Source organism: Rhinolophus sinicus, linkage group LG11 (assembly GCF_036562045.2).
Source record: "Rhinolophus sinicus isolate RSC01 linkage group LG11, ASM3656204v1, whole genome shotgun sequence".
Classification (NCBI taxonomy): Eukaryota; Metazoa; Chordata; class Mammalia; order Chiroptera; family Rhinolophidae; genus Rhinolophus; species Rhinolophus sinicus.
The window spans coordinates 20,269,167-20,295,646 of NC_133760.1; the positions used below are offsets into that span (position 1 = coordinate 20,269,167).

General features: G+C 47.8%; 1 protein-coding gene across 1 annotated transcript in view; it reads right to left on the reverse strand.

The window, feature by feature from the left end:
• CRISPLD2 (cysteine rich secretory protein LCCL domain containing 2) overlaps positions 1-26,480 on the reverse strand; it is a 62,054-nt gene that overhangs the window by 12,677 nt on the left and 22,897 nt on the right. Inside the window, exons 5-13 of the mRNA XM_019747136.2 lie at positions 26,362-26,477; positions 22,443-22,543; positions 17,037-17,180; positions 15,284-15,344; positions 12,389-12,455; positions 11,726-11,856; positions 9,970-10,013; positions 8,649-8,721; positions 6,145-6,220 (exon numbers count right to left, since the gene is read on the reverse strand). Coding sequence (XP_019602695.2) covers positions 6,145-6,220; positions 8,649-8,721; positions 9,970-10,013; positions 11,726-11,856; positions 12,389-12,455; positions 15,284-15,344; positions 17,037-17,180; positions 22,443-22,543; positions 26,362-26,477 — 813 coding nt within the window. The remainder of the gene's footprint in view (positions 1-6,144; positions 6,221-8,648; positions 8,722-9,969; positions 10,014-11,725; positions 11,857-12,388; positions 12,456-15,283; positions 15,345-17,036; positions 17,181-22,442; positions 22,544-26,361; positions 26,478-26,480) is intronic.

The window sequence follows — 26,480 nt, forward strand, 5'->3', positions numbered from 1 at the left end:
ATTCAACAATTTTGCCAAAGCCATAAAGACAGTTAACGGCTTAGTAGAGATTCTAACTGAGGTCGGGCTACGTGTAAAGTCTATGCTTCTATGGTCAGCAGAATAATGGCCCCAAAGAGGTCCATGTCCTCACCCCGAGAACCTCTGACTATGTGACCTCACATGGCAAAAGAACTTTGCAGTTGTGTTAAGTCTAGGAAACCTTGAGATGGGAGAGTATCCTGGATCGTCCAGGTGGCCCCAGCAGAGTCACAAGCGTCCTTATAAGAGGGAGACAGGGGGATCAGAGGCAGAGAGAAGCAGGATGAGAAAGACCCGCCTGCCAGTGCTGGCTTTGCAGATGGAGGAAGGGGCCACAGGTCAAGGAATGGGTGAAGCTCTAGAAGCCGGAAATTACAAGACAGTGGATTATCCTTTGGAGCCTCCAGAGGGAAGCTCTGCTGACCCCTTGCTGTGAGGCCAGTGAGGCCTGTGTCCGACTTCTGAACTCCAGAACCATCAGAGAAGCAATTTGTGCTGTTTAGGCCACTAAGTTTGTGGTCATCTATGACAGCAGCAATAAGAAACTGATACAGCTTCTAATCACTGTCTTATCACAGAAATATCCCATTTATTAGACCGCTTGCGTCTGACGACTTCCAGTTACAGGTTTACCCCACTATCTGAAAGTAGAGTGTTCTGTGAAAACTTCTGTAGCTGAAATGGCATCAAGTGAAGAGTATCTCCTGTTTTCTAAAAGTTCACATCACGTGAACTTTGGGAAAGTGGGAGCTACCTGTATATAAAACAATAGAGCCACCCAAAGAATGGCCCCAGTGACATCTGAAGATATGGAGTCAGCTGCTCAGGCCAGCTCAGCAACTTGCCAACTTAATGATAAAAAATTCAACCCGATATCTACAAGGCAGGAAGACGAACTGCAGCCCTGCCTTCACTCACGACCTAGTCACCTGTGGCCATGGCCATGACAGGCAGCTTAGCGTGTCGACTCCATGCATAGTGTCCCCAACTCCGGACGGGGCCAGGCTGTGCTTTAGGCCGCCCCTGTGCGGTGCAGGGAGTGGAGACAGGCCTCTGCTGACTAGGTCCTGAGTTGGAAAACTTCAGTGCTGCCAAGGCAATGAGTCACTCAGCGGGAGGGTGGGTCTGCGTTTGGTTGCCTCTCCATGCCACCCTTCTGCAGTGCCTGGGACCCACTCATCCCCTGTCTCCACAGATGACTAAGGTCCCAACCGCAGGTTAACCAAGCCAGCACCTCCTTCACGAAGAGCACAAGAGAGGGAAGAAGACAAATGCTGTATGATTCTACTTCCACGAGGTATTCAAAGGAGTCAGCTTCACAGAAACGGAAAACAGAATGTTGGTTACCGGGGCCAGGGGGCGGGGGCTGAGGAATTGCTGTCCAATGAGTACAGAGTTTCAGATTTGTAGGATGAAAAACTGGAGATCTGTTACTCAACAATGAGGATATACTCAACGTGTCTGAATATGCTCCAGAGCGAAATCCTTGTCATGCATATTTTACCACAATAAGAGAAAGAGAGGGAGAGAGAACGCTACACCGTAGCCTAGAGGAGAATAATTTGTACAGGTCATCAGTGCAGTCCGGGAGTGGTTGGCCCAGCCTCTGTCCCCGGCACAGCACTCTGACTTCCTCTGTCCCCTGTCCTCACCCCTGTCCCTGGCCCATCTGTGTTTGGAAGATGTGCCCTGAACTGCCTTTCGAATGGGACAAGCAACCCACCCAGCAGGTCCCTAACTCCAGACATGAGAGAATGGATTAAAGTGAGCTCTTTGAAAATTTGAAATGTCACTGGAGCAGGTGCTTATTAACTAACTACTCAGAACCTGCAGCCCTTTCAGAAACTGCAAACTCTCCCTCGCAAGGGATCAGCGACTGCCTTCTCCTTGAAAACCCAGGTCATTCCACAGACGCTCCTGGTTTCACATAAGAAGAAAAAGGCTTCACAGCGGAAGACCCCTCTCTGCCTGTTCCCTGGGAAGCTCATGTTGCGGTTAAAAAGGTAGAGAGACTCAGAGCCAACACACATATTCATTCTAAAGACTGGAGAATTGGATTTCTTGCTTTCAATGACTGATTTTCCTGGTAACTGAAGGCCAGAGTTCTGTTTTGTTTTGTTTGTTTTTAACCCTGCACTAACTCATCTTGTCTCCCTCAATAAATAAACGAATGAGGACAGGGTTCCTTGGCCCCAAGCGGCCTCCAAGGAATCTGTGAGGCTCCGGAGGTGCAGGCAGAACTCTGAACCAATAAGGTCAGCAAGAACTTTCCTGGTTTAGCGCTGAGCACAGGACGCGATGGGCGCGGACTTCTCAGTCCCAGGCCAACAGGGGAGGTTGTCACCCTCTCTGCACAAGGGAGCCCCCCCTTTTTTTGCCTGGAGAAAGGATCCACAGCTTTCCAGTTCTCAAAAGGGTTTTCCCCCACCTCAAAGATGATAAAATAATCAATTTGCAGCCATCTCAAAGAGAAGTGCAGAGATGTTAGAAGGGAAATGATCATTTTAGAATTTCGCTACATTCGCTGTCAGTGAGGTGAGCGTTGTCAGTGAACACAAGCATCCTTATTGTTCTTCCTGGCAGGCACAACTGGCATTTTTTTTTTCTGTCTCTCCGGGTATTGCTCACTCTGCTAACCGAGTTCCCAGAAGGGAGGCCCCGAGGCTGTTTCCAGCTGGAGACCAGAGGGACTAATCCTTCTAGTGTCCCAAGCTCGCCCTCCTGGGACCCAGACCAGGGAGGCGCACCGTTTTGACTAAAAGTTGCCAACAGGCAGTGTCCTTTGGTTCTGCACCCTCTGTGACAGTCCTTTGCCTCCCATCCCCGGAGGATTTCTGGGTACCAGTGGCACAGAAGTTTTCTGTGATAACATCAAGCCATGGGCCATGAGTATGCAAACCTCACACCCACGGCCAGATCCTTCTCACATGATAGCATCGACCATTAGCGATAACTCACATCTTCAACCCCTGATGTTGGGCAAATACTTTTTTCCCTTTTCTTCTCTCCTTCCTCCCACACCTCTCCTTTCATTGAACTTCTGGAATGGTACAGGTTGTCTACTTTCTCTTCTCAGGTCCCTACATGACACGAATATCTGAATGTTTAGTAACAACTTATCTGCAGAGACCTGGTCTCAGTGAGGCTGGCAGCCAATCCTACATCTGTCACTTGTTGCCTGTGTGGCCTTGGATGACTATTTTAACCCCTGGAGCCTCTCATTTCTCCATGTAAAGTGGGGATCATCATAGCTAACATTTTTCAGCATCCCCGAGGCAGGCTCTGTTCTTAGTGTTTTAGATGCGTTGATATAGTAATTTCCCAATAACCCTGCAACGTAGGTATTATTATTGTTATTCCCTCTTAACAGAAGGGCAAACTGAGGTTCAGGGAGGTTAAACGGCCTGCCCAAAATCACGCAGCTGGTAAACAGCAGAGCCCTGACTGCCACCCAGAGCCAGCAAGCTGTCCACTGTTCTACAGGGACAGTAATAACCTAAAAGGGCTATCGTGAAGATTAAGAAAGACCAAGGGCTGAAGGCAGGCTTGCACACAGTATGTGCTCAATAGATGTTAGTTAATAAGATAAATACCACCACTGATCACCCTTGTCACTCTCACCATTACTGACAGTTCTCAGGGACTGTTGTCTCTAACTCAGTAATCCTCGAAGTGCGGTCCCAGGTCAGCAGCATGAGCGTCACTGGGGAACTTTTCCGAAATGCAGATTCTCTGGCTCCATCATAGACCCACTGAGCCAGAAATGCAGGAGATGGGCCAGAAATCTGTTTGAACATGCCCTCTGGGGGATCTGATGCACGCACAATGTGAGAACTCCACCGCCAAGGGAGAAAGAGAGGACAGATAAGACAGCTGAGGTTCAGAGGGGGCAGGGAGGCTTGCCCGCCATCCCACAACTGGTAAATGTCACAGGTGGGGCTGTAACGTGCGTCTTCTGACCCAGACTCTGCTCTTGGGGCTACACCCTGATACTTCTGCCTGCAGCTCACCACAAAGTGAGGGGTCTGCCAAGTAATGCACTCTGGATGAGCAGGCAGGAACTGCAGCAGTATTAGGCCCTTCGAAGATCTGGAGACAACGCTCCCAAAATAAATCTCTTAGCTAAACAGACATTTTCCAAAAGGCATCATCATTTCCCAGAATACAGAGTGACCTAGAAACCAAGGCCAGAAAAGAACCTCTGAAACGGAGGTAGCTTTCTTCCTCCCCTCTCTGTCTCCTCCTCTCTGTTTCTTTTTCTTTCTCCTTCCCTTTCTTCCTTTCCTTCCTTCCTTCCTTCCTCCTTCCTTCTTTCTTTTACTTTCTGAAGAGCTGTTTAAGCATTGACTACTGTATTATCTTTATTTATTTATTCCTTCAACAAATGTTAATCAAACACTTATTATGTGCCAAGCCATCATGAGCACTGTGGTTCCAAAAGCTCAAAACCCGAGAGAACAAGTTAGTTAAAGACGGAAGACGGGTTTTCATCCAAATGCCCGTTCACATCTGTGTACTGACGAGTGCAGGTACGTTCAAGCAAGGCACCCAGAGTCAGGAAAGAACAGAGCCTAAGGCAAGACACACCCTCGTGGCATCTCACCTTTGCCACGTACTAGCCTGCGTGATTTGGGCAGCTTATTCGGAGCCTCACTTTCCTTCTCTGTAAGATGGGGATAACAAAACCTAGAGGTTTTTTTTTTAAAGAACCTAAAATATAGTAAAAGGCAGCTTTATGTTACTACTAAATTTTCATCAAATTCTCCTTGCACTTCTAACTTATTTTATTTATTTATTTTTTTTTTGGTTTTGGTTTATGTTTAGCTGCTATGTTGTTTGGTGCATATAGATTTGATTTTCATATCTCCATAAATTGTACTTTTGGTGTCACTGCATAATTAATTGCATTGTCCCATTCAGTATGCTTAACTTTAAATTCCACTTTGTCAGATAGCAATATTGCCCCTGCTATTTGTTTGTTTCTTTGTATTTGGCTGGAATCACTTGGCCCATCCCTTTATTTTAAAATCAAAGTCTCTGCATTTTAATAGAAAACTTTGGTTCAAATATTTAGTATAACAATTGATATACGTTATTTTACTCCTTCATTAAACTTTTAAAACTCAATTTTGGCTGAACAGCTTTTGAAAAGAACAAAGACTCACTTAAAGAAAAAAGAAAGGTAACAAAGGTTAGCCATGAAGCTGCTTTGACCTTACAGAACACAGTGTCCCCATATTTATGGTAATCTGGAACAAATGAAGGCAGATGGAGGCAAAGATGGTAGTGGTGGATGAGAGAGAACCGTAAAAATGAAGATCAGAAAAGGTTGAGTAAAAATGCTAGCAGGAGATGAGTGATGCTGATCTAATCATGGAAATTTAGATCTAGAAGATTCCCTGAACTAGAAAATCCCAGCTGGCTCATTCAACAGTGAGGTAAACAATTTGACAAGAAGATCACACAGGCTGTTGGGTAGAGCAGTGGCCATAGTCACATCTTCTGGGTCACCCTGTCCCTAAAGCTTGGGCAGCTGGAGGGAGCAGACTATGTTCTGGATGATTCACTTAAAAAAAAAAGATTTAAAAATCAGGCTAAAGCTTCCTTGCTAAAATTAGGAGGGAAATACAGAAGAACAGGCTCTAACATAATAAGAGTGGTTATTAACAAGAAGTAAATTAGTATAATTTGTATTTTCTTCTGTGTGCTTTTAGCTAAGTGTATACATAGCCAAAAAGAAATGCAGCGAGTAGAGTGGGCCAATATCTACAAGCGCATCAGGAAAGCTGGAAAGATTTCTAAATATTTAGGGAAATAAAGAATGTGGTTCATGAAAGCCTTCACATTGAAAATGTATGTCAGCGGGGAAGCAGGATTCAGTTTACCAAACTATGAAAACGTTTGTGTGAGATGAGGTACAGCTGCTTCTGTATGCATGAGCGTACATAGGTGGAAGTACTATAAATAGGAAACTAGGGTAATGGTTGCAGAAATGTGTGGTCTAAATTTAGCTAGCGGCACAGCAATGAGATCTCAGTTTTCTGGAATCCAGACCTTGGAACGTGGTTTCTGAGGTCTTAACAAGCTTTGAGAGGTGGTCACTGAGAATGCCAGCATACTCACATCTGCATAGATGTTGGTTCCAAACACGGGAGCCCAGTAGGATGGCTCGTCTTTGCAGTGCGCTGGACAATGAACTCTGGAAAACAGGAAACATTTCTGTGATTGCAATGATCAGCAGAAAACAATACTTCTTGAGAAGCCGCTGGCCTCTTTATTTGAATTTCAAGATTTAGGTTCTTCGAGGAAAGGAAACTACCATACCGTTCACGTTTTAAGAAAAAATATATATATACCTCTCCCACCCTAGCAGTGGTGAAGATATTTCTCCTCTTCTTAAACAGTTCATGTAGATTTTTAAAATCCCATCCCAAGAGACACACACAAACAACAAAGGGAATAAATATCTAAGAGAGGTGAGTATGGGATTGTAAGAGGTTGTACCTCCTACTCTCTTGGGCGTTGGCCAGTTCATACTGTGGGTACATTATGGAGATTATAATCAATAGACTTTTTAAACGCCACTTCCCAGTATGGGGGAGGAAAGGGTGGAGGGCCCTCACCTCAATGAGTCACAGAATATTCCAGGGAGGGGGCACTGATAACCTGAGGCGGAAAGGGGTTAGATCACTGCTGTTTCAGTTACCACATCCCAGCCATCCTCATACGGGGTGAGGTGAGTGCCTCCAACTAGCAATGGGTGGACCCTACGTGGTTTGAGAGACTCGAACCAGGAAAAAGCATGAACTGTACTTAAGAAAAGGTCTTTTGTCTTTTTCTGGAACAGTACACCATAAGCTGGAGCTCAGCGTCCAAGAAACCAAAATGGTGCCCGGAAGCCATCTGGCCCTAAGACAGGCAGGATTCTGGGAAGGAAGAAAGCCAGGCAAAGGGATGGAGAAGTTGAAATGGTCCTATGGGGGGAGGGGGCAGAGGTGGCAGGAGAGAAAGAAGGTGTGTGTGTGTGTGTGTGTGTGTTTGACACACAGATTTTTAAAAAGAAACAAGAATGTAGGTAAGAATGTTCTTTCCTAGATCTTCTAGAATGGCAGGTCAGAAACCTGTACTTTGGATACTTGTGCTATATCCAGTTTTTCTTTTTGCTTGTTTGTTTTTGCTGAAATTATTTCCTTCTGCTTCTCTTTAATCTTTGGGGAAATTACTAAAAGGTTGTTATCCCTCCTTGAACATTTAAGAGGGGGTCAGCGTGGTAGTGGCACTGACAGTGGGAGCCAATGAGAAAACCTACAGGTGAAGGTGAGAAATAAAAGGGAGAAGTCAGGGACCCCATCCCATCTTCCCATCTTCTCTGTCACCATCCCATCTCTTCTGTCACTGGCACCCTCTCAGGTCTCTTCTCTGCTCACATCTCAGGGGTCTCCACCTTTCAGTGTTAAGGTCAGTCTTTCCCTTCTAGAATCTACAAACTTTCAGGCCCAGGATAAGGGTTCACAGGATGCTACATCACCCAGCTTCTGAGAGGACCTAATGGGTACCTCAGAGATACATGCTAGGAGGACACTCTTATGTTATGATGCCACATCCTCCAAAACTCAGCCAATTAAGGTTTTGGCAGACTCATGTGAAACCTACTCCTTAGGCAAACAAATTGTGGTACATCCACAGAATAGACCATCACATGACAACATGAAAGCATAAACCAGGTATGTTCAACAACATGACTGAATCTCAAAAGTATTATGCAGATGGAAAGGAGCCCAACATAAAAGTCTACACAATGTGATGGCTCCATGTATCTGTAATTGCAGAAAAGGCAAAATTAGAATGTCAGAAAGTAGATCAGTGCTTGGCGGGGATATGGGGAGGAGGTGGAGGGAAAGGGACAGACCACAAGGGGACTTTCTTGGGTGATGAAAACGCTCTCTATCTTGATTGTGCTGGTGGCTGCATGACTGCACACATCTGTCAGAACGCATCAAGTTGTACACTTCTAACAGGTGAATTTGATTGTGTGCAAATTATACCTCAGAAAGCTGAGTTTTAGTAAGCTATTTCTAAAGTGATCCATAGAAAATATCACAGATCAAGTAGAATCATCATCAGTGAGCTGATTTAAAGGGCACAAGCAGCTCCCAGCTTCCAGAGTTCTAGACTGACCTACGAGACTAAGAATGACAAATCTCGAGGTCTGTCTGAGGGGGCTTGGGAAGAGCTGTGCAGCAAATGAAGTCATTTCTACAAGTGAAGTGAGTGGGGAATAGCACCAGGTGGAGCAGAGTCATTTTCTCAGTTAAGTTCCCTAGCTGCCCAGAGGGGTCTCCCAGAAGCTTCTAAAGAGGCTGGTGCCCCGCTGGGCAGAGGCCCTGGGAATGTGTGCCCCTCGGCCTACTCCAATGTGCAGCCAGGGTTGAGAACGAGCAGTCTCAGGGAAGGTCTCGTGGGCCCTTGACTTTGAGCACAAATTGACTGATTTCCTGGGTATGCATATCCAAGGGCCACATTGGAACTCTGCTGTGCTTCACGGCCAGGAGATGACCCCCAACCCAGCACGGCACCTTCTTCTCTTAGCCCCCGTGTTTACAAAAACAGATGCCAGTGAGCCTTACCTTGGGCAGTGGGTCCCAGGCTTCTCAAATGGACAGAGCTGACTGACGGTGGTGTAGCAATCCAGGTCCTGCACTGTGAACAGGAAGTGTCGGGAAGGGTCAGGCCACCGGCAAACCTGGGCCTCAGGCTACCGGCCCATGAAATGGGCTGCTAGACAACTGGATCCTAGGGCTTTGTTGTGCCCTCAAATAGAGCTGGGGTGAGAACCCAGCAGGTGTCAAGTCCCAGGGCTTCTGGCACTCCACTTAAGGCCATTCAAGGGATGAAACAAAACCCATGGCCTGAGTGTGTTTCTTGGTCAAGGGTGTTACTACCCGCAATAACTTCTCTGTGGATGGAGAATACTTTTCATTTGTATAGTGCTTTTCGATTTTGAAACTTTCCCTTACGTTACCACATTGGATCCTCATGGCAGGTGTTATTGTAATTACATAGACGAGGAAACCGAGGCTGAGAAAAGCTGAGACCTCACAGGACCTGAATGAGAACCCAGGTTTCCAATTCCAAGCCTAGAGCTCTTTCCAAGGGGGCTGGTGACTCTTTTCTTCTAAGTTGTATGTTGTCTTTAAACAGCAGATGTTAAGAAAGTGGTGGTTCTCAGACTCACCACCTGTGGTCTCTGGCAGCATGTCCTCATCTAGTCCAGGGCTGGGCAAACTCTTTCTTAAAGGGCCAGAGGACAAATACTTCCAGCTTTGTGGGCCCTATGGTCTATGCTGCAAATACTTAAAGGCTTTTGATGCAGAAACCAGCCATAGCTGATGCATACATGCATGGGCATGGCTGTGTGCCAATAAAATTTTATTTACAAAAATAGCCTCAGGCAGAATTTGGCCTGAGGAGGGAGTGACTACAGCGTGCTCTCCCATGGATGCATCCCACCCTTGCCAAATTAACATACACCATGTTTCCCTCTCTTGTCCATGGCAGACATTACTAATCTACTAAGCTCTTTTTTCTGCTGAGCCCAGAATGAGCCCTCAGAATCCTTCTCAAGCCGTAGAAATTGACACGTCCTATGCCACCTCTTTGCTACTCTAGACGCAGGCATTGAAGTGTCTGTGACTTTCAGCTGGAACCCTAGGCCTATGTTTCTGGTTTGGCAATCTGTGGCCAATGCCAAGTTCAGATAGGTTGAGAAACAAGTTAAAGAAAAATTCCTCAGGAACCTCTTCAGAAAGCCTTTACATTGCTGAGAACCACAATGTTAAGATGTATCAGAAACACTAAGTCAACAACTAAGGAAAATGAAATTTCCAGGGAAACCCAAATAACCCGTGCATTATGGTCACATGAGAAAAAAAAAGACCACCCGCTTACCTTTTACTTTTGACACCATGAATGAGCTGGAAGCCTTGTATTTGCTGTAAAAGAAAATATTAGGTAAATGCAAACAGAACGGCTTCTATATGCGCATGCTTGCTCCTGTACTTATTTTATTTACAGCCTCAACGTGACATTTCCTACTTGTTTTCCATTAGTCTGAAAGCCCTTAGAACATTCTAGAGCAGGATCTAGAACAAGAACTTTCTAGAACGTGATTCGCTAATGTCTTTGTGCCAAGGACCCCTCTGGCGACTTGATGAAGACTATGGACCCCTTCTCAGAGTAACAATTTTAAAACGCATGTGATATATTTAAAAGATTAATGGGAAATCAATTATTATTAAAATCATTAAGAAAGTATGAAAACAAATTTGCATTAAGGTAATAGCTGGGCTTCTTTATTAATGCATTAAAAACAGAATCTAGAGGCGGGTCTTCTAACTACTGTCATTTTAGGGTAACAACGGCAGAGACAGTGTTTCGCGATGTCTGCAGCAAGTGGATTTCTACCAATAAGAGAGGCACCAGCCCTGCTTCACACTACTCTGGTTTGGGGGCCAACGTTCATAATGGAAGGAAATGCTACATTTCAACTAGAAGGTAGTGAAAAGAAAGCTTTCATTTACTTTGCCGTGATGTTCACAGACTCCCTGAATTCTAAAATGTGAAGAACCCACACTAGATGCAAAGCTGGGCATTGGAAAGGACCGGAAGTGGCTCCAGGACAAGCGTGCCAGGCAAGGAAGGACCCGAACCTGGCCAAGCCCACAGCTGAGCTTTGTCATGGCCAGTGCTGATGTCACCCAAATGACATTTCCGCAAGGATCTTCTTTGCTTTTGTTTAGACTTCCTTGCTCTTTTTTTATTTACATAACCCCCAAGTCCCTAGCGAAGACAGAAGGGGAAATACTCCAACTTCCCCAAAGAGAGCCAGATCGTTCAAAGGGGAATGACTCATGTCGTTTTTGAAATGTTCTGCGTGGCCTTGTAACATTGAGGGAGCATTTTGCTCAGTGCTTTCCTTGCTGCGGACCCTGGAATGATCACTGACATGGAGAATCCCTGACCTGCTGTCCTGTTGTGGATTAGCTGGGTGTCAGCCCTGGGTCCTACTATGGTCCTCATTTATAAATGAGGGTGCTGCCACCCAGGAGGGATGAAGAAACCGGCCCAAGGTCATGCACAAGAAAGAGTCAGAACCAGGTCTGTTTGACCCCATGATCTCTGTTGGGCTCCACACTCCTGGGTCACTTTAGCATCTGATTCCATGGACAGACCAAGACATGGTCTCCGGCTGCTCTACATGAACTCCCCACTGCTCCTCAAACAGGTCTGACCCATCAAGCATCCACATAACTTATGTGAAAAACACTATCTTGCCAAGAAAAGTAAGTATATTTAAAATATGAAAAGCCTCAGTCTTACGAAGTAAGGAAACTGCTAAACCAGAATTAGTTTACAAGCTCAAAGATGCCATCAACCGTTAGTGATGACATGTCTGAAGAGTTCTCGGGAATTAGGAAGGGAGAAAAAGCAGGAGTTGAAACTCAACCAAATTAAAGAGAGAGAGAGAGAGATCCACTGGAACGAAATATGCTCAATTGCCTATGGGGCGATTTCTGAGTTATGGTACTAAGGTAGGCTCTATTTTTGTCCTGCTTCTTTATATTGTTCAGTACTTTTCCAAGTTTCAACAACACTTTTATAACCAGAAAAAAGTTTTAAGGAACGCTGATCATGGAATAGTTACCTCAAAGACTCCACAGCATTTCTCTGAGACTTGACGAAGAAAGGGACCTTCCCGTTCCTGGTGACGTCGACCAGGCCGCCCCTGTCGTCTAGGATCCCATAGTGAATGGCAGCCCGGCATATGCTGGACGACTGGGGACAAGGGAAAGACTGTAAGGACATCTGAAGTCATCTTTGTCAGAAATACCCAAGAAGAAATTTGTCTTCAACCCACAAAGAGCCAAAATGGCGGGCCAAAGCTCACCCTACCTCTGACTCTTGCCTCTCTCTAGAACACGTCTTTTTCCTGGGGTAGCTTATCTTAGACAACTCATCCAAGGTGCTTTGCAAACTAAAAACGGTGACAAACAGCCCTTTCGCTCCATGCAGTGGAGCATATTAACGCTCTGTCTAAAATGGAGACTGATCTTCATGACGGTTGACCCCGTTGCCCAAAAGTGACTTCACAAATGTGTGAGCCCATAAAGACGCACGTATCAGCGGGTCAGCTCCACAAACTTTAAGGTTGGCTGAAGGAGGGGAAAGAAAATCTTTTCATGTGAAAACTACCAACCATGGGCTCGCTTCGGCAGCACATATACTAAAATGAAAACCACCAACCTCCTTTAAAAACACACGACAGCATTTCACACAAGCCATTTAAAGAAATACTGGCCACACTTACACTTTCATAAAAAAGAGTTCCAAAAATCTTCGCCTTGTTGTTCAGGCAGCCGGCTGGGCACTGGTACCTGAGGGAGATGAAAGAAAATGATTTTCAGAGGTAAACGTGTTGATGAAAGTTCACCTGTCATTAAAGCTCACTTTTTTTTTTTTTCCTTCAGCAGCTCTATTATTACATGTAGAAAAGCTTCGGTGACGTAGAACCCATCGTTTTTCAAGCAAGTCACAATTTACTCAGGCTGAAGTTTCTGGTCACATAAACATAATTGCAGACTCTATTTGACCTTCTTAAGGACTAGTTTCATGTGCTTAATTAAGATTTGTATTTAAGGCAGACTTGTGAATACTTGGACAATTCACAGAAGAAAGGTAACTGGCAGCAAAAGCACAAAAGAAAAATCCTCAAACATCAGTCCTCTAAGAGGTGCAAATTGAAAGGAGATGCCATTTCTAGGCGTCAGATTGCAAGAGTTTTTTACTAGAATAAAACTCAATGATGAAAAAAAAAACACCCTCAATGATGGTGTTCATGTTCATGAAAAAGTACACATTACTCTTTCCAGAAAGACTGAAATTCGTTGATTCTGGAACTTGCCTTGCAAGTTATATCCCGAGAAGAAAGTCAGAAAGTCAGACCACATGTTATTACAACTGTTTATGATTGTGAAAAACTGGAAATAAGCTAGCAGGTATCAAAGCGATGGCTGAACATTTTTGTGTAGCTGTATGTCAAAGTGTTACACAGCCACTGGAAATGAAGGTTTTGAGGAATACTTAGGGACTCCAGGAAATCTTAAGTGAAAACTAACACACAAGATCATATCATCAGTATTGGCCAATTAGTGCACGGAAAAAAGATTGGGAGGAACTACAGCAAATTGCAACCGATCTTGAGGAGATTCCAGGCATTTTTTTTTTTCTTTATACTTTTCTGTTGTTGTTTTCCTCAATTACAATGAACAAGAATACCTTCTAAAGTCAGAAAAGAAGCCCAGCAAATACTATTTTTGTAAAAGAACCAGAAAGATGAAATGCCAGGTGGTGGGACAGCTTCTAGGCAAGAGACTATGGACGGTCTCATGTTTACAGATTGGGGTGAGTTACATTTCTTGACAGGAGGCCTCTAATAGTTTTTATGTGAACAGACCCCTGCGTTCTCCCCGCCTGGGGAGAGTCCCATCTGCCCCTGACTCTGGAACTCTTTCGATGCTGTCTGACAAGGGATTTTTTTCTCCAGACACTGTAATTTTTTTCCATTGAGTACTCAGGCGTGATGCTCTCATAATGAGCTTACAGGACAGAGTCACATCATCGCAAAAAAGGGACAACAAAGGAGCGTTCCCAAAACCCTAGACCCATGCGTTTGCGGAGTGGATACCCCTTCCTAACGTCGTCTGCTTTCCGCCCAATGCAGCCAGCACACACACAGATGAAAACATCCCCAACACTGTACACAGGGCCAGTTATTGCATCAGGCATCGTTGCCACATCTTACTCATCTCACCAACAAATTGACCGTTTACTTTTGCAGTACTTGCTGGCCTATCGCCAGCTGCTCACGGGACACCATAGGAACCTCTTGAACGACCTCACCCTGGGTTGCTCAATGTTTATTTCATAACACTCCTGCCGGAGTCTGAGCCAGGCATTCTGGCACACCAAATTCCAAATCCCCCTCGTACACTGCTGCCTACTCTTTTTAGCATGCTTTAAACGATGTGATTCAGCTTCAGATGGAGGCGTGCCAGAGTCCACAGGAAGATGAGTAGGACCCCTCTACCCATGACATGGTTTTCCTACCGTGACCTGAGGTTGTGCATGAGGCCACTGCACCTGTTGGCTGTTCACTGCCAGAGAGAGCAGCCCAGCAGCGGCACTGCCAAAACCAAACTTGTCCTTCTTGGCAGACGTTCTCCGACACCCAAATGGACAATACTCAGTGACTCCATTAGCTAGATGAATTCATTCAACTACCCGAGGCTACACTGGCAGCTCTTCCTCTGGGGGGTGGGGATGGGGGGGCACGAGGAAGCAGGCTTACTCAGATGCTGCAGCAGGCCTGCTGGATTTGTCAACGGTAGGGTGCCGCCAACTCACAAGTGCCCTCACACTGCCCCAGCCCTAATCCTCCCTGCACAGAACTCTGGGCCACCCTGCGACCCTGTCACACACAGAGGTGGAAGGGAGCGCCTGATCGCACAAAAACATTGGTCAAGATCATCATGTCTATAGCACATCTGCTACGTGCACATCTGGCATTGCTCCAGTTTGGGAATTCCTTTTGAACCAATAACCCAGAGCATCTGTCATTTGGACACCTCCTCCCCACTAGGGATGAAATACTTAACTGGAATATATGTCCAGACAGGAGGAGACCAGAGCTTGGGACAACCCTCCCGGTCAAAGATTACCCACTAGAGGAGATCTTACCCCTCAGGGGACACTGGCCATTTCTGGAGACATTTCTCAGGATCACAACCAGGGAGGTGCTTCTGGCATGTGGTGGGTCCAGGGGTACTGCTCAACATCCTACACTGCACAGAACAGCCCCCCCACAAAGGATTTCTGGCCCTCAACATCAGTAGTGCCAACGCTGAGAAACTCTGGTCTAGGTTACCAGCAATGGATCAGCTTTGTGTGCCAAGCTCTGAATAAATGGTGGCGTCAGAGAGAGCACTGGGACGTTGTGATCACTCTAATGTATGACACGAAGCAAACGGAGTTATGTCCCGCTCAACCTGACACACCTTTGGTGCTAAAAGTAGAGAGTGACATTTTTCTCTAAGTTTCCACCCAGCTTGGTTTGGGTGGCCATCATAATGGGACCCATCACCCACAGCAGGTGCTTCAAAGGGCTGTAGGGATCGGTGAGAAAATGATCCAGCCCAGACCTTACCTGTTGCATGTGGACCCTTTGCACTTGTCCTTCATCTTGGTGTCACACCTGACAACTTGGGCTAAGAGAGAAATGCAGAAATATATATCACATTGAGAGGATGGGTCTGAGTTAGAAGACCCCAGCCCCCCACACTGAGGAATTTTCTGGAACATTCTGGAATCTATGCCATCATGAGAGCAGGATTGCCCAATGGCTGCAGGCTTCAGTGGTGAGGTTCAAATCCCAGATCCACTTTATAGTAGTCACGTGACCTTGGACACATTACTTCCCCTCTCTGAGCTTCAATTTCTGCACGTAAGTAATGGAGATAAGAATAGTGGATACTGTATTGAATGTGCATTAAATGAGAAAGTAAGTGTGGCCTTCGAAGAGAGCCTGGCACACACTAAGTGCCTTGTAGCCCCTCAGGGTTCTGGAGGACGGGACTTTCAAGTTTTATTCAGCCCAAGAGGGAGGGAGCCAGCCATTCCCACCTGTGTCATCGCCCCGCCCCCGCCCCCAAACAAGACGACTTTGCCACACTTTCCTTTTTGTTTATTTTATAGGGACAGATCAGAATCTTGGAGTAGAGTTATCGTTGGACAAAAGAACATATATTATTTTGTAGTTTTACATTATTTTTAAAAACACAGTGGGACCGTTTTGAACTTTTACACAGACGAGATCCTCAGCCTATTTCTTGGTCAGAGAAGCTACAGGATGGTTCAACAGGCAGAAAGTCCAGGGAAGAGACACCTGAAGGCCCAAGAGGACAGAGAGGCTGGCAGGTGGGGGCAGGAGAGAGAACAGTTGAGAAATAGGGGAGGGTTTCTGAGAAAGATGGGCACGAGGGGGGCCCTATGCAGGGCTAAGTCCAGTTTCATGCCGTTTAAGGCTCAAAATCAGAGGAATCGGAGTGCACTGCAGGCAGACAGCCCGTGCCTGTTGCTGTGTCTTAAGAAAGTGCCCCTCCAGGGCCCCCACCTCCAATAAAGGAGACACCTGCACAGGTGCCCAACAGCAGCATTGGGGGAGGTTGGAACACTGAGTTCTAGCCCACGAAGACAGGGCAGAAAGAAGGAACACCTTGAGAAGTGAGGTACACTGGGAACCAGGGGAGGGGAAAGCGTGACAGAGGTGAGCGTCAGAGCGCTCTGGGGACTTCCAGAAGTCTTGGGGGAAACATTCAACTTTCCACCCAAGGGAAGTACTGGAGGCAACTTGATGACCTCAAGTACAGGGTCCCCCACTGACACTGGGGACCCACATTACCGCAAATAATCCTCACAGCAACTCACGGGCATTATTGCCCCATTGTATAGATGAGCAAATCAAGTCTCAGAGTCTAGTGGAGGTCCGAGTCACAGAACCAGTACCTGGTGGAAAGGGCCGGAGCCTGCCAGAGCTGGCCTCCGCCCTGCAGGCTCTGTGCGCTCCCTTAGGGAGACCAAAGCTTGCAAGAGGAACCCAATTTCAATCCAGGTTCCTTGAAAGGACAAGGTCTAACCTTAAAATACTTGCCTGGGGGAAAAGGGCCACTCAAACGCAGCTCCTATAAAGCTTACCTTTGAAATAACTTAAAAATATCATTTTTTTTAGGAACGTCTTAGGGTTGTGCTTTGCAAGCTGCTCCCCACCCTGCTTCTGCTGTTTGTGGACTTGGAGACCTTTTAACACACCAGCTACCCATCTCCATCCACCCCAAAGAAAACTGCCCCCTTTCAGAAATGGCTTGCTGGGTGACAGAGGGTAGAGAGGGAGCCTGACTCACTCATATACTTCACGGCAGACGTTTTCTTGGGCTTGGCAGGTCTGACCACCCTCGGCTGGACCCAGATGTGTTTCTCTTCAGGAATGGGAACCGTCTCCACCTCATTCATCTCGTCCGTTTCAGGTTTTTGGTTATAAGTCTCTTCTGCATAGTGGAGATGGATGAAAAAAATAAATGCTGGGATTCAACAAAAATGCACTTTGGGAAAAAAAAAATTGGAAACTAAACTTGTTTGAGGTTTAGTTTGACAAAGAGTCATTTCAGTGGCAAAGAGAAAGTTACATTTCAGAACACACCTGGCCAGGTGGAATTCTACCAGCCAAGATGAGATGGATAGGCTCTGCTCACTGCTTTGGACCCAAGAGCTGCTAGGCAGACCAGAGGTGAGAAGGCCCACACCTGGGTTATCATAATGGTTTCTTGTCCCACCTCCTCCTGCACCATCATTTGCCCAAGGAAGTACATCTTCTGACTCCAAACTGTAGCTGCCTCCCCTGAGGTCCCTCTGGCCCTAAGTTTCCACTGGGAGAGGGGTCGTCCTCACTTACAAGCACACCACGGTGCAGGAAGACCCCCGTCAATGGTCAAGGGCCCCACTGCCCCTCAGCCATGGCCCATCCTGCTCCCTTCTCCACCCCTGTGAGTCAAGGTCACTTAACCACACTCAACTCCTTTTGCTGCCCAGTAACATTGGATCCATCATATAGAACCAGCCAGAAACCCAACTCCTGGTTAAAAAAAAAAAATTAGTTCGTTGGGTCCTAATCTTTTCCCCAAATAGTATTTCTCCAACCATGATCATGACCCCCGTTGTTTTAAGATTATTTTAATTAACCGAACAAATTGCATTTATTATAAGCATCAGTTTATTTATCTTCCAGTTTTCATCACAAAAGACAACTATTCACTGCTGACCAGCATCTGGAATCAGGCCACCAGAATACCAAGCTGCAAATTTCAGCCAAAGCAAAGCAAAGAATTGCTATTTTCATTTGCTTGAGTGGCCTTCTCAAAGATGAACGGATGCACATCTCTACCAGGGGACCCCTTTGCACCTTTATAACTTGCACCTCCATCCCCCTCGGGTGTCTGTGGACCAGAGTTGGAAACCCCTGCCTTCTGAGTTCCCCCAGTAAAAGAGATGATAGATGTATTTGGGTAAGAACAATTTCAAGGAGGAAGAATGAAGAAGCACTCTCATGGGCCTCTTTGGGTCACGGGGTTAAAACTCAAGTCCCATCCAGTGACCAAGTGTTCATCAGGACCCCAGCCTTATTCCCACTTCTCCTTAAGAGAAATGACCTCTTTTCCACAAAGGGCAGACCAAGTGTTTCATGTCTATACAAGACAAACATTCAAAGGAAGGGCAGATGAGTGGTTCTCTGATGCTTTTTGAGGCTGGAATATTCTGCATCTGTTTCACTGACTAATTCTTTACCACACAACCACCACCCCAGGTGAACCCATTCCCGGGAGCAGAAAGGTCAGGATTTAAGCCGGGAGGTGAATGGTAATCTTGAGTCTCAAGTCCATTCTCTGAGAGCTCATGGACCACCAGTGCTGCTCCTGGGCAGGTAGCTCATAGCTGTGATTTCATCGCCACCTGCCTTTCCCGCCCTCTGTAAATTCCCTGAGGCCAGGAACCAGCCTGTTTCACAGCCCACTGGACACCCAGCTCCCAGCACATAGTAGCTGCTCAACAAAATTCGCTGAATGAAAGATAATCAAAACCCCAAAGAATCCTATCTTTCAATTCTTTTGGAAAAAAAAAATATATATATATATTCCCAGTGAAGTTTAAAGACATTCAGGAAGGGAATTCTAAAAGCATCATTTGTAGCCAAACGCTATTAGGTGAAATCTTTACGAAGACATTGGGTTTGCAATGCCGTTTGGCACAATCGGTCGCCTCCCGTCTGCCTTCCCGTCAATGTGGCTACTCAGGTTTGCCCTTCACTGAAAGCCAGAGCTGTCTCTGGAATAAGCTGGGTTTTCTTCCACTGGCCTTTAGGATTTTTATACCTCATAATCGTGGCTTTATTTAGCCAAATATAGTTTGGTGAAGCAGTCTACAGCATTTGAGGGCTCACTATTTAAGAAAATGGGCAGACAGTCCTCGCCCTCAGACACACACATGAAAAGTGGAATGCTTGCCCAGAGGACAGGCTGTATTTGAGCACATCCTAATTAAGCTCCCCTGTGTGGATCGGTGCAGGCCTGGGGAAATTCCATGCCTGAGTTCACGGCAAGGCTACTGTATGCACCGTCCAGCTCCGGACCAGGGGTCTCGGGGCACACAGCATTGCTTACGGCATTCTGCAGGTCCACACCTGGTTCTGTAAGTGCTGACAAAGCGCACCCCTAATGGTTACTAAATGTGACCAAATGACTGCCCACCACCCAGCCCTTCCCCTGCATGCTCTCGTGACATCCTCTCATTGCCCTAGGAAGCATGATAAGCTCCATTTCACAGACAAGGAAACCAAAGCTCAGAGAGGCTAAGCGACCTGCCCAAGCTCACACAGCAGAGAGTAAAACCGCCTTTACCCAAAGCCCGCACCCTTTATCACCCCACCTGGCAAGGCTGGAGGGACAGAAACCTCTCTTATAGTCTATCCTTATCCCTGCTCCATCTCCATTATAGGTCAAGGCCCTGCCAGGCAACCTCATTAAACACTGATTAAGGAGCTTATGCAGATAAACCATTTGACAGGAGACTTTCTGCATGGTTAGCTAAGAAAATTGGGATGCCTGCCAAGTGATGTTGGATATTTTCCACCAAAAATAAAGAAACAAGTACAAAGGCTTCACTGGATGGGTAAGCTGGCATCTAAAGGATCTTTGTGTGTATTTGGTCTTAGAAAATGACCCTGTATGTATTTTGGGGGATATGTGTATTCGGATGACCTGCAAAACACACTTGTTCCATGCCCCCGGAGGCCCTGGAGTGAACCAACAGTTGTAACTACAGGTGAGTCAAGGTTCAAGGAGAGTCTGGGGGCAGTAAGAACAGGGAAGCATGTGCACTGCCTATCTGGGCAGTCAGGGAAGACTCCCTGGAGGAGGTGTGACACCAGACCTGTGTGCCAGGTTCCAGAGATGGATGGGACACTCAAGCTGGGAGAGGGCCAACATTTCCCACCAGGTGATAAAGGACCTCATGCAGGCAGCCACACCTTCCATTTCTCCAAGGAGCTAACCAGCTGCATTCACAAAGCACTGGCTATATGCGAGTTGTTTTGTTTGCAACTCACATCCTTTTCACTGCATCCTCCCAGCAAATCTCCATGGAAGGACTAGGTTATTACTGTTACAGATGGGGAACGTGAGGCTCAAGAAGGCAAGCCGTATGCCCATGTACAGAACCAGGAATGGTAGAGATGACCCTATTGCATCTACCCTTGATCTGGAAAGCTCTGGCCCATCACACACACACACACACACACACACACACACACACACACACAGAGCCCTCTGTGTGAGGGGAGATGGAGGAGGAACCCCAAGGGGCGTCCTTCCCTCACGGTCCCCAAGTCTGAAGGGGACTTGACCCCTCTGGATGACTGGACAGCAGCCACAGGACCTGGGCCTGAATAGGAGCAAGGGGATGGAAGCTGACATGCCTGAGTGTTGACCTCGACCTGCGTCCTTCTCTTAGACCTCCCACACTCCCAGGGGTTGACACAATTACCCTATTTTCAGATGGCAATACTGAGGCTTGGAGAGATGAAGTGACCTGACAGGGTCCCACTGCTGAAATGTGGCAGGGTTGATATTCTTAAAGCAGGTATGCTGGCCTCGAAAACCCATGCTTGTCTCACAAATCCAGGAATCAGAAGGGGGGTGTCAGGGAATAGTTCGCTAAAGACAGGCGCATGTAGAGCCCATCCAGAAGACGGGAAATGGGGAAGAGGGAGAAATTCCATTGAACAAACACTTACGGAGGCCGTGCTCCATGGTAGGCACAGCTGGGATCAGGGCTGCCATTCTTCCTCTCCTGACTATGCTGCCTCATGCCTCCAGGCCTTTGCACATGCTGTTCCCCCTGCCAGAAATACCTTTCCCTTCTCTCATTACTAGGCTATGTCTCCCTCCTTAAGGGCATTTGCTTGGGGAGGGCCTCCCTCACCTGCTCTAACTTCTGCAGCATCAGTAACTGCCCTTGAAGGATGTCCATCACACCTTGTGTCCATAACCCTGGGGGACCTCAGTTTCATGAGGGCATCCCCAGAACTGTAAGATCCCCACAGTTATCCCCACTGAGAGCAGCCAGCAACGTCCGGGCACACAGCAGGTGCTCGATACATTCCCAGCAAAAGCATGGACTCTCATTTGAGCCTGTGGTACGTTATGAAAGACTGGTGTGATCACACCTATTTTGCTGATGGGTAGAATGATCGAGGGGTTTGCATGCCAGCCTCCAAACCTGGTTTGTCAGACATCCAGAGCCTCACTTGTCCTGTCCCATCCCTGCCTTCCAGGCCGAAGCAGCGGTGAACAGCTGGCCAGCACAACAGAGCACCCAGGCCCCTGAGCGGGACCCCGGCCTTAGCCCAACGGGTTCTTTACCCCAGAGGCCACGGGACTGAACCCATGTCCCCTCCGACAGGGAAGGCCTGACACAGAGAGTTGCTCTCCCCCATGCGTGTGCCCCGCCCTCTGCGACATCACAAGGCCTGCGGATGGAACCTTGAGAGAAAACCCATCTAAACCACAAAAACACGGTCATCCCTTTTGGCCTGGCTATGCCCCCTTCTGGGACGGAGCCCAGAATGTGAGAAAGGCTTTCCGCACGAAAAACGTGCGTTATTTATAGTAGCGGGGCGAGTGGAAACATTCTGAGTGGCAACAATAGACAAACGGTAGAAGAGCTGGAAATGACACAGCCTTTGCAAACTTCAGTTTTGCCTGAGATGTGGGAGGAAGGAAAACATAAACGTTTGTGACAAATTAGGTGAAGGATGGGCAAGATGGGAATGTGCGTGGGGGAACAAGGATGGGAAGGACAACCCCCCCAGAGGGACAACCCTGCACAGTGTGGAGCTCGCCTGAAACACCAGTCTCGTCATTTGTTTTTAATTCCTTGTTTGTTGTGTTTCATACCAAACTGTGAGCACCAACAAACAAGGTCAGGGACGTGTCTGTGTGGATGCTGCATTCAGAGTCTGGCTATGGCACGTGCTTCCTGGGGGGATACCCCAGGGCAGCCACAGGCCCCCAGGGAACTGGGGACTGAACCCCAAATCTTCACATGCACAAGGCAGAGGGAGGGAGGGGAGACGAGGGGAGTACTGAGGGCAACTGACACGCGGCTGGCAGGGGAGGGGGTGCCTTGAACTCTACTGTCCACTTTTCCCATTTTACGTAAGCTGTTCTGTGAGTCACAGTTTTGAGGTCATTTCCTACCTCGGTAACACAAGTTGTTCTTGCAGCTGCCTCCGTAGCTGGGCGGGCACTCAGAGCAGGGCCGGCCGCTTCTGTACGGGGCCTCTCCAATCCAGTTTCCCCTGAAGACAGACCAGAAACACCATCAGGAGGGACGACGGACGGCTCCTTTCTCCTTTCCTGGGGCCACTTGGAGTGCGGGGAGCAAACACACTCGGGAAGGGAGGAAGCTGTGCGCCATGGAAAGGGAAACAGAAGCCGCCCCGGGTCTCTCCTGAGCACAGAGAGTCTAGAGAATCCTAAGAAAACCGAGTGCAGAGCTACGACACCTTGCGTTGGTGTGTGTGCCAACACGGCACCGGCTCCATACCTACTCCTGTTGCTTCCCTTACACAACCTGAACACTGTCAGCCCCCCACGAAGCCCCAATGCCTTTGCACTGGAAAGCTGCCAGGATCCCCCTTATAAGCCATTTCTTAAACAAGCGAAAGTCAGCACGATCAGGGAGTAGCTTGTGATTACCGAGTTCTTACCACATACTAACCCAGGTCATGCCATCCTTCCAACACCCCAGGAGGGATGTGCCAGAATTCAATCCTTTTGCACAGGAGGCAACTAAGACTCAGAGAGGTTCAGCGACTTGCTTGAGGTCACAGGGTGATATTTGAACCCAGGCTGTGGGGCTCAGGGCCTCTGACCATATTCTGCTCTCAGAGCTAGGACTAAGATCCCTCTGAGTGTCCCGGGTACTAGCTACCTCCCTCTGAAGTCCCCAGGGCAGGAAAACTGGAGGCCACTCAGTAGGATGCCTCCAGGGACAGGCAGCAGGTAGTGAGTGGAATTCCCAAGCCCTTCTCACAGTGCGTGGGTCTTTGGCAACACAAACTGGAGCCATGAAGGACTGGGGACCAGTCTCGGGGATTTGTTCTAGAAACTTCCTTTGTGGTTGTCCAGTCATCCATTTGTTCACTCAGGAAAGGGATTCAGGCCGGCCGCTAGGCCATGCTTGGCCCCTGCCTCCTCCAGCAAAGCAGTAAAGAGCAGATATCCTGGGTTGGACCCCATCCCTGCCAGCTGTATGATCCCCAACTTTCCCAGCCCTGAACCCGTCTCCTTCTCTGTAATGGAGGTAACAGCAGGAGGCTGTCATGAGTATGAAGCAAGTGACGATGTGGACACCCTCCAACTAGGGCCCGGCTAAGGTGAAGGCCACGGCTCTGTGAGTGCTTCCTAAACCAACACGCTCATCGGGTGGTGTTTCTGACGGCTTTCCAGGGAGGCCAGGGAGGGGCCCTGCTAGTGTTGGCTGAAAGACAAACTGCAGCAAACACGCTCTCTGTTTAACCTCCGACAGCTCAAAATAGTGGGATGGCATCACCCGGGGCCATGTGGGCTTCAGGACTGGGGATGGAGGGCAGGAGATCCATTATAATATGCTCACCACTTCAAGTCCTATATATCCCGGATGGCAAATGACAGCGTCCTACCCCAGGCCACAGGCCCCACTCAGCTGACCACCTCTGCTCAGACATGCAGGCCGGCAAGGGACTCACGGGGGACTTAGGGATGATGCCCCTAAATGGACCATCACCGGGCAGAACAAAAGGGCCTCAGAGCCTGTTCTGTCACTGGGTAAGGCTCAGTAGCTTTCTTCAGACTACCAGGGGCCCCAGATGGGTTCATCCCTCTCCCCCAGCTGAGATCACCAGCCTGTCTAGGGTTCCATATTTCCTCAAAGACAAACCACACCTCTGATGCTCTAGAAGTAAATAACCCTCAGGTCAGTGGTAATGGAGAACTGGCTGGGCATCAGACTCTGCACCAATGTCCTATAGATGGACATTCTCCCGCTCTCCCAATAGCCCTGTGCAGTAAGTGTCCTCCCCTCATGCACAAGACCCCCCACCTAAAGGGATCTGAGCCCAGACACCACCCCAGGGCCCACCCTCTCAGCCATTGCCCACTGCAAGGCCAGGGGCTTGGACTCTTGAAGAAGAGGCTGAGGACAGCGTGGAATACCAGGCAGCAATCTAAAAGAGAGGCCCATTGGACACACAACCCTACGGACGAATTTCACAGACGTGGTGTTGACAGGAAGGAGTTAGGCCTAAGAGGGCATATCAGGTCCATTCACATGAGTGGCCAAACCACACGGACGGGCCAATGGGGAGAGACGTCAGAACGGTAGCTATTCTGGGGGGCATCCTGGGGCGCTGGGAATATTCTCTATCTTGACTGGAGTGGTAGTTACATGGGTATATAGGTCCCGTGTGCACTGAATTGTGTGTGTCCCCCCCCCAAAATTCATCTGCTGAAGCCCTAACCACCCCCCAACCCCGTGTGGTTGTATGTGGAAATGGGACCTCAAAGGACATAATTAAGTTTACATGTGGTCATAAGTGTGGGACCCTGGATGGGATTCGTGTCCTTCTAAGAAGCGATGCTAGGAAAGGCCATGCGAGGACACAAGGAAAAGGCGGCCATCTACAAGGCAGGAAGAGAGTCCTCGCCAGAAACTGACCCTCTGGACCATGGCCTGGGATTTCCAGCCTCCAGAACTATAAGAAATCAATGTCCGTTGTCTAAGCGCCCAAGTTCTGGTATTTTGTTATCAATACAGGTATATATGTGTGAAAATGTATCAAGTTGCACACCTAAGACTAGTGTATTTTACTGTCATAGTTGATTTCTTTTTCAAGAAAAGAAGTGGGGGGAGGGTAAAGAATGGAAAAATTATATGTCCAATGGGGTCTTCGAGTATATTTTTTTATATAGTCAAATCAAATTATTCCTCACTCCTCACCTGCCACTCCACCAAGAAATCCACCACCGTGGACCAGTCTGTTGTTCTTTCAGGGGCCTGTGTCCCTTCCCACTGATGACATAACCACCCCGGCCCTTATCCCTTGGGCTGTGGAGACACTGCCATCACAGGCATGCCAGATGGTTGGTGGCGAGTTTTCCTCCCAACCTCAGCAATTCCCTGTTCACCCCACCTTCTCACAGCCACTCCTGACCCAAACCAAATAAATGAGGTCATTCCCGTTTCATTCAGTCCCTGAGAAAATCGGCCTCCCATGCCCCCTGTGTACAGGGCACGGTGCTAGGATGGCGGCCAGCTCAGCAGCCCACGTGCAAACCGCAGACCGTAAACTGGGTGAGCAGTTCTCTGAGAATCAGCACATATTTGTCTGATGAACGATGGAGGTGAATGAATAAAGGGATAAATCACACGCTGGTAACATCAGGATATGTAGAGAGAAAGAGGGGTTAGGCTATAAAGACCTGATGTGGTCCCTTCTGGGAGGGGAAATCTAAAGATGCAAAAAACTAGGCCTAGCCTGAAGAGCTGTTTTCTAGAGTGTGAACTGCTGCATATTTTTCAGAGAAATCAGAGTGATGTTGAGTAACACTGCTATGGCAGACCCAATGTGTTGCTCAGCCAAAAGCTATTCCTGCTTCTGACTTGTTCCCTGGAGGAGACGTGCAAAGTCAATTGGGGCAGTTTCATTGGTTGAAACCAATTGGCACAAGCTAATTGGTCAAAGCCAATGGGGGTGATCGTGTTCCCCATTGTCTGAGAGGGGTCTAGTTCTGGCCGATGACATAAGGAGGAAGTGGGTGAGAAAGACCTAATAAGAGAACCCTTGTCTACGCTGCTCCTCCCTTCTGCTTGGGAAGACATGATGCCCGGTGCTTTGCAGCCATCTTGGGTCCATGAGGAGAGGACAATATAGCAAGAAGACAGAAGGAGCCTGCGTCCTGGTTGACACTGCTGAGCTATGAAGCTAACCCTCTTCTTGAATATGGTGTCCACAACCTCGAAACACCTTGTTATGTGGAATAATGAAGAGACGGCACTGTCGAAGCTAACTGTAGCCACGTCCTGCACGTCAGGCCAACGCGTGCCAACCCGTAGACCATGTCAACTTGTTCTTACTTTGGCGAGTAATTGCAGACGAGGTAGACCGCATTCTCCCACACATCTCCCCAGACGTTCATCCTCCGGCAGGTGTTCACGGCACAGCCAACCTTATTGGTGGTGGCCCAGACTATCTG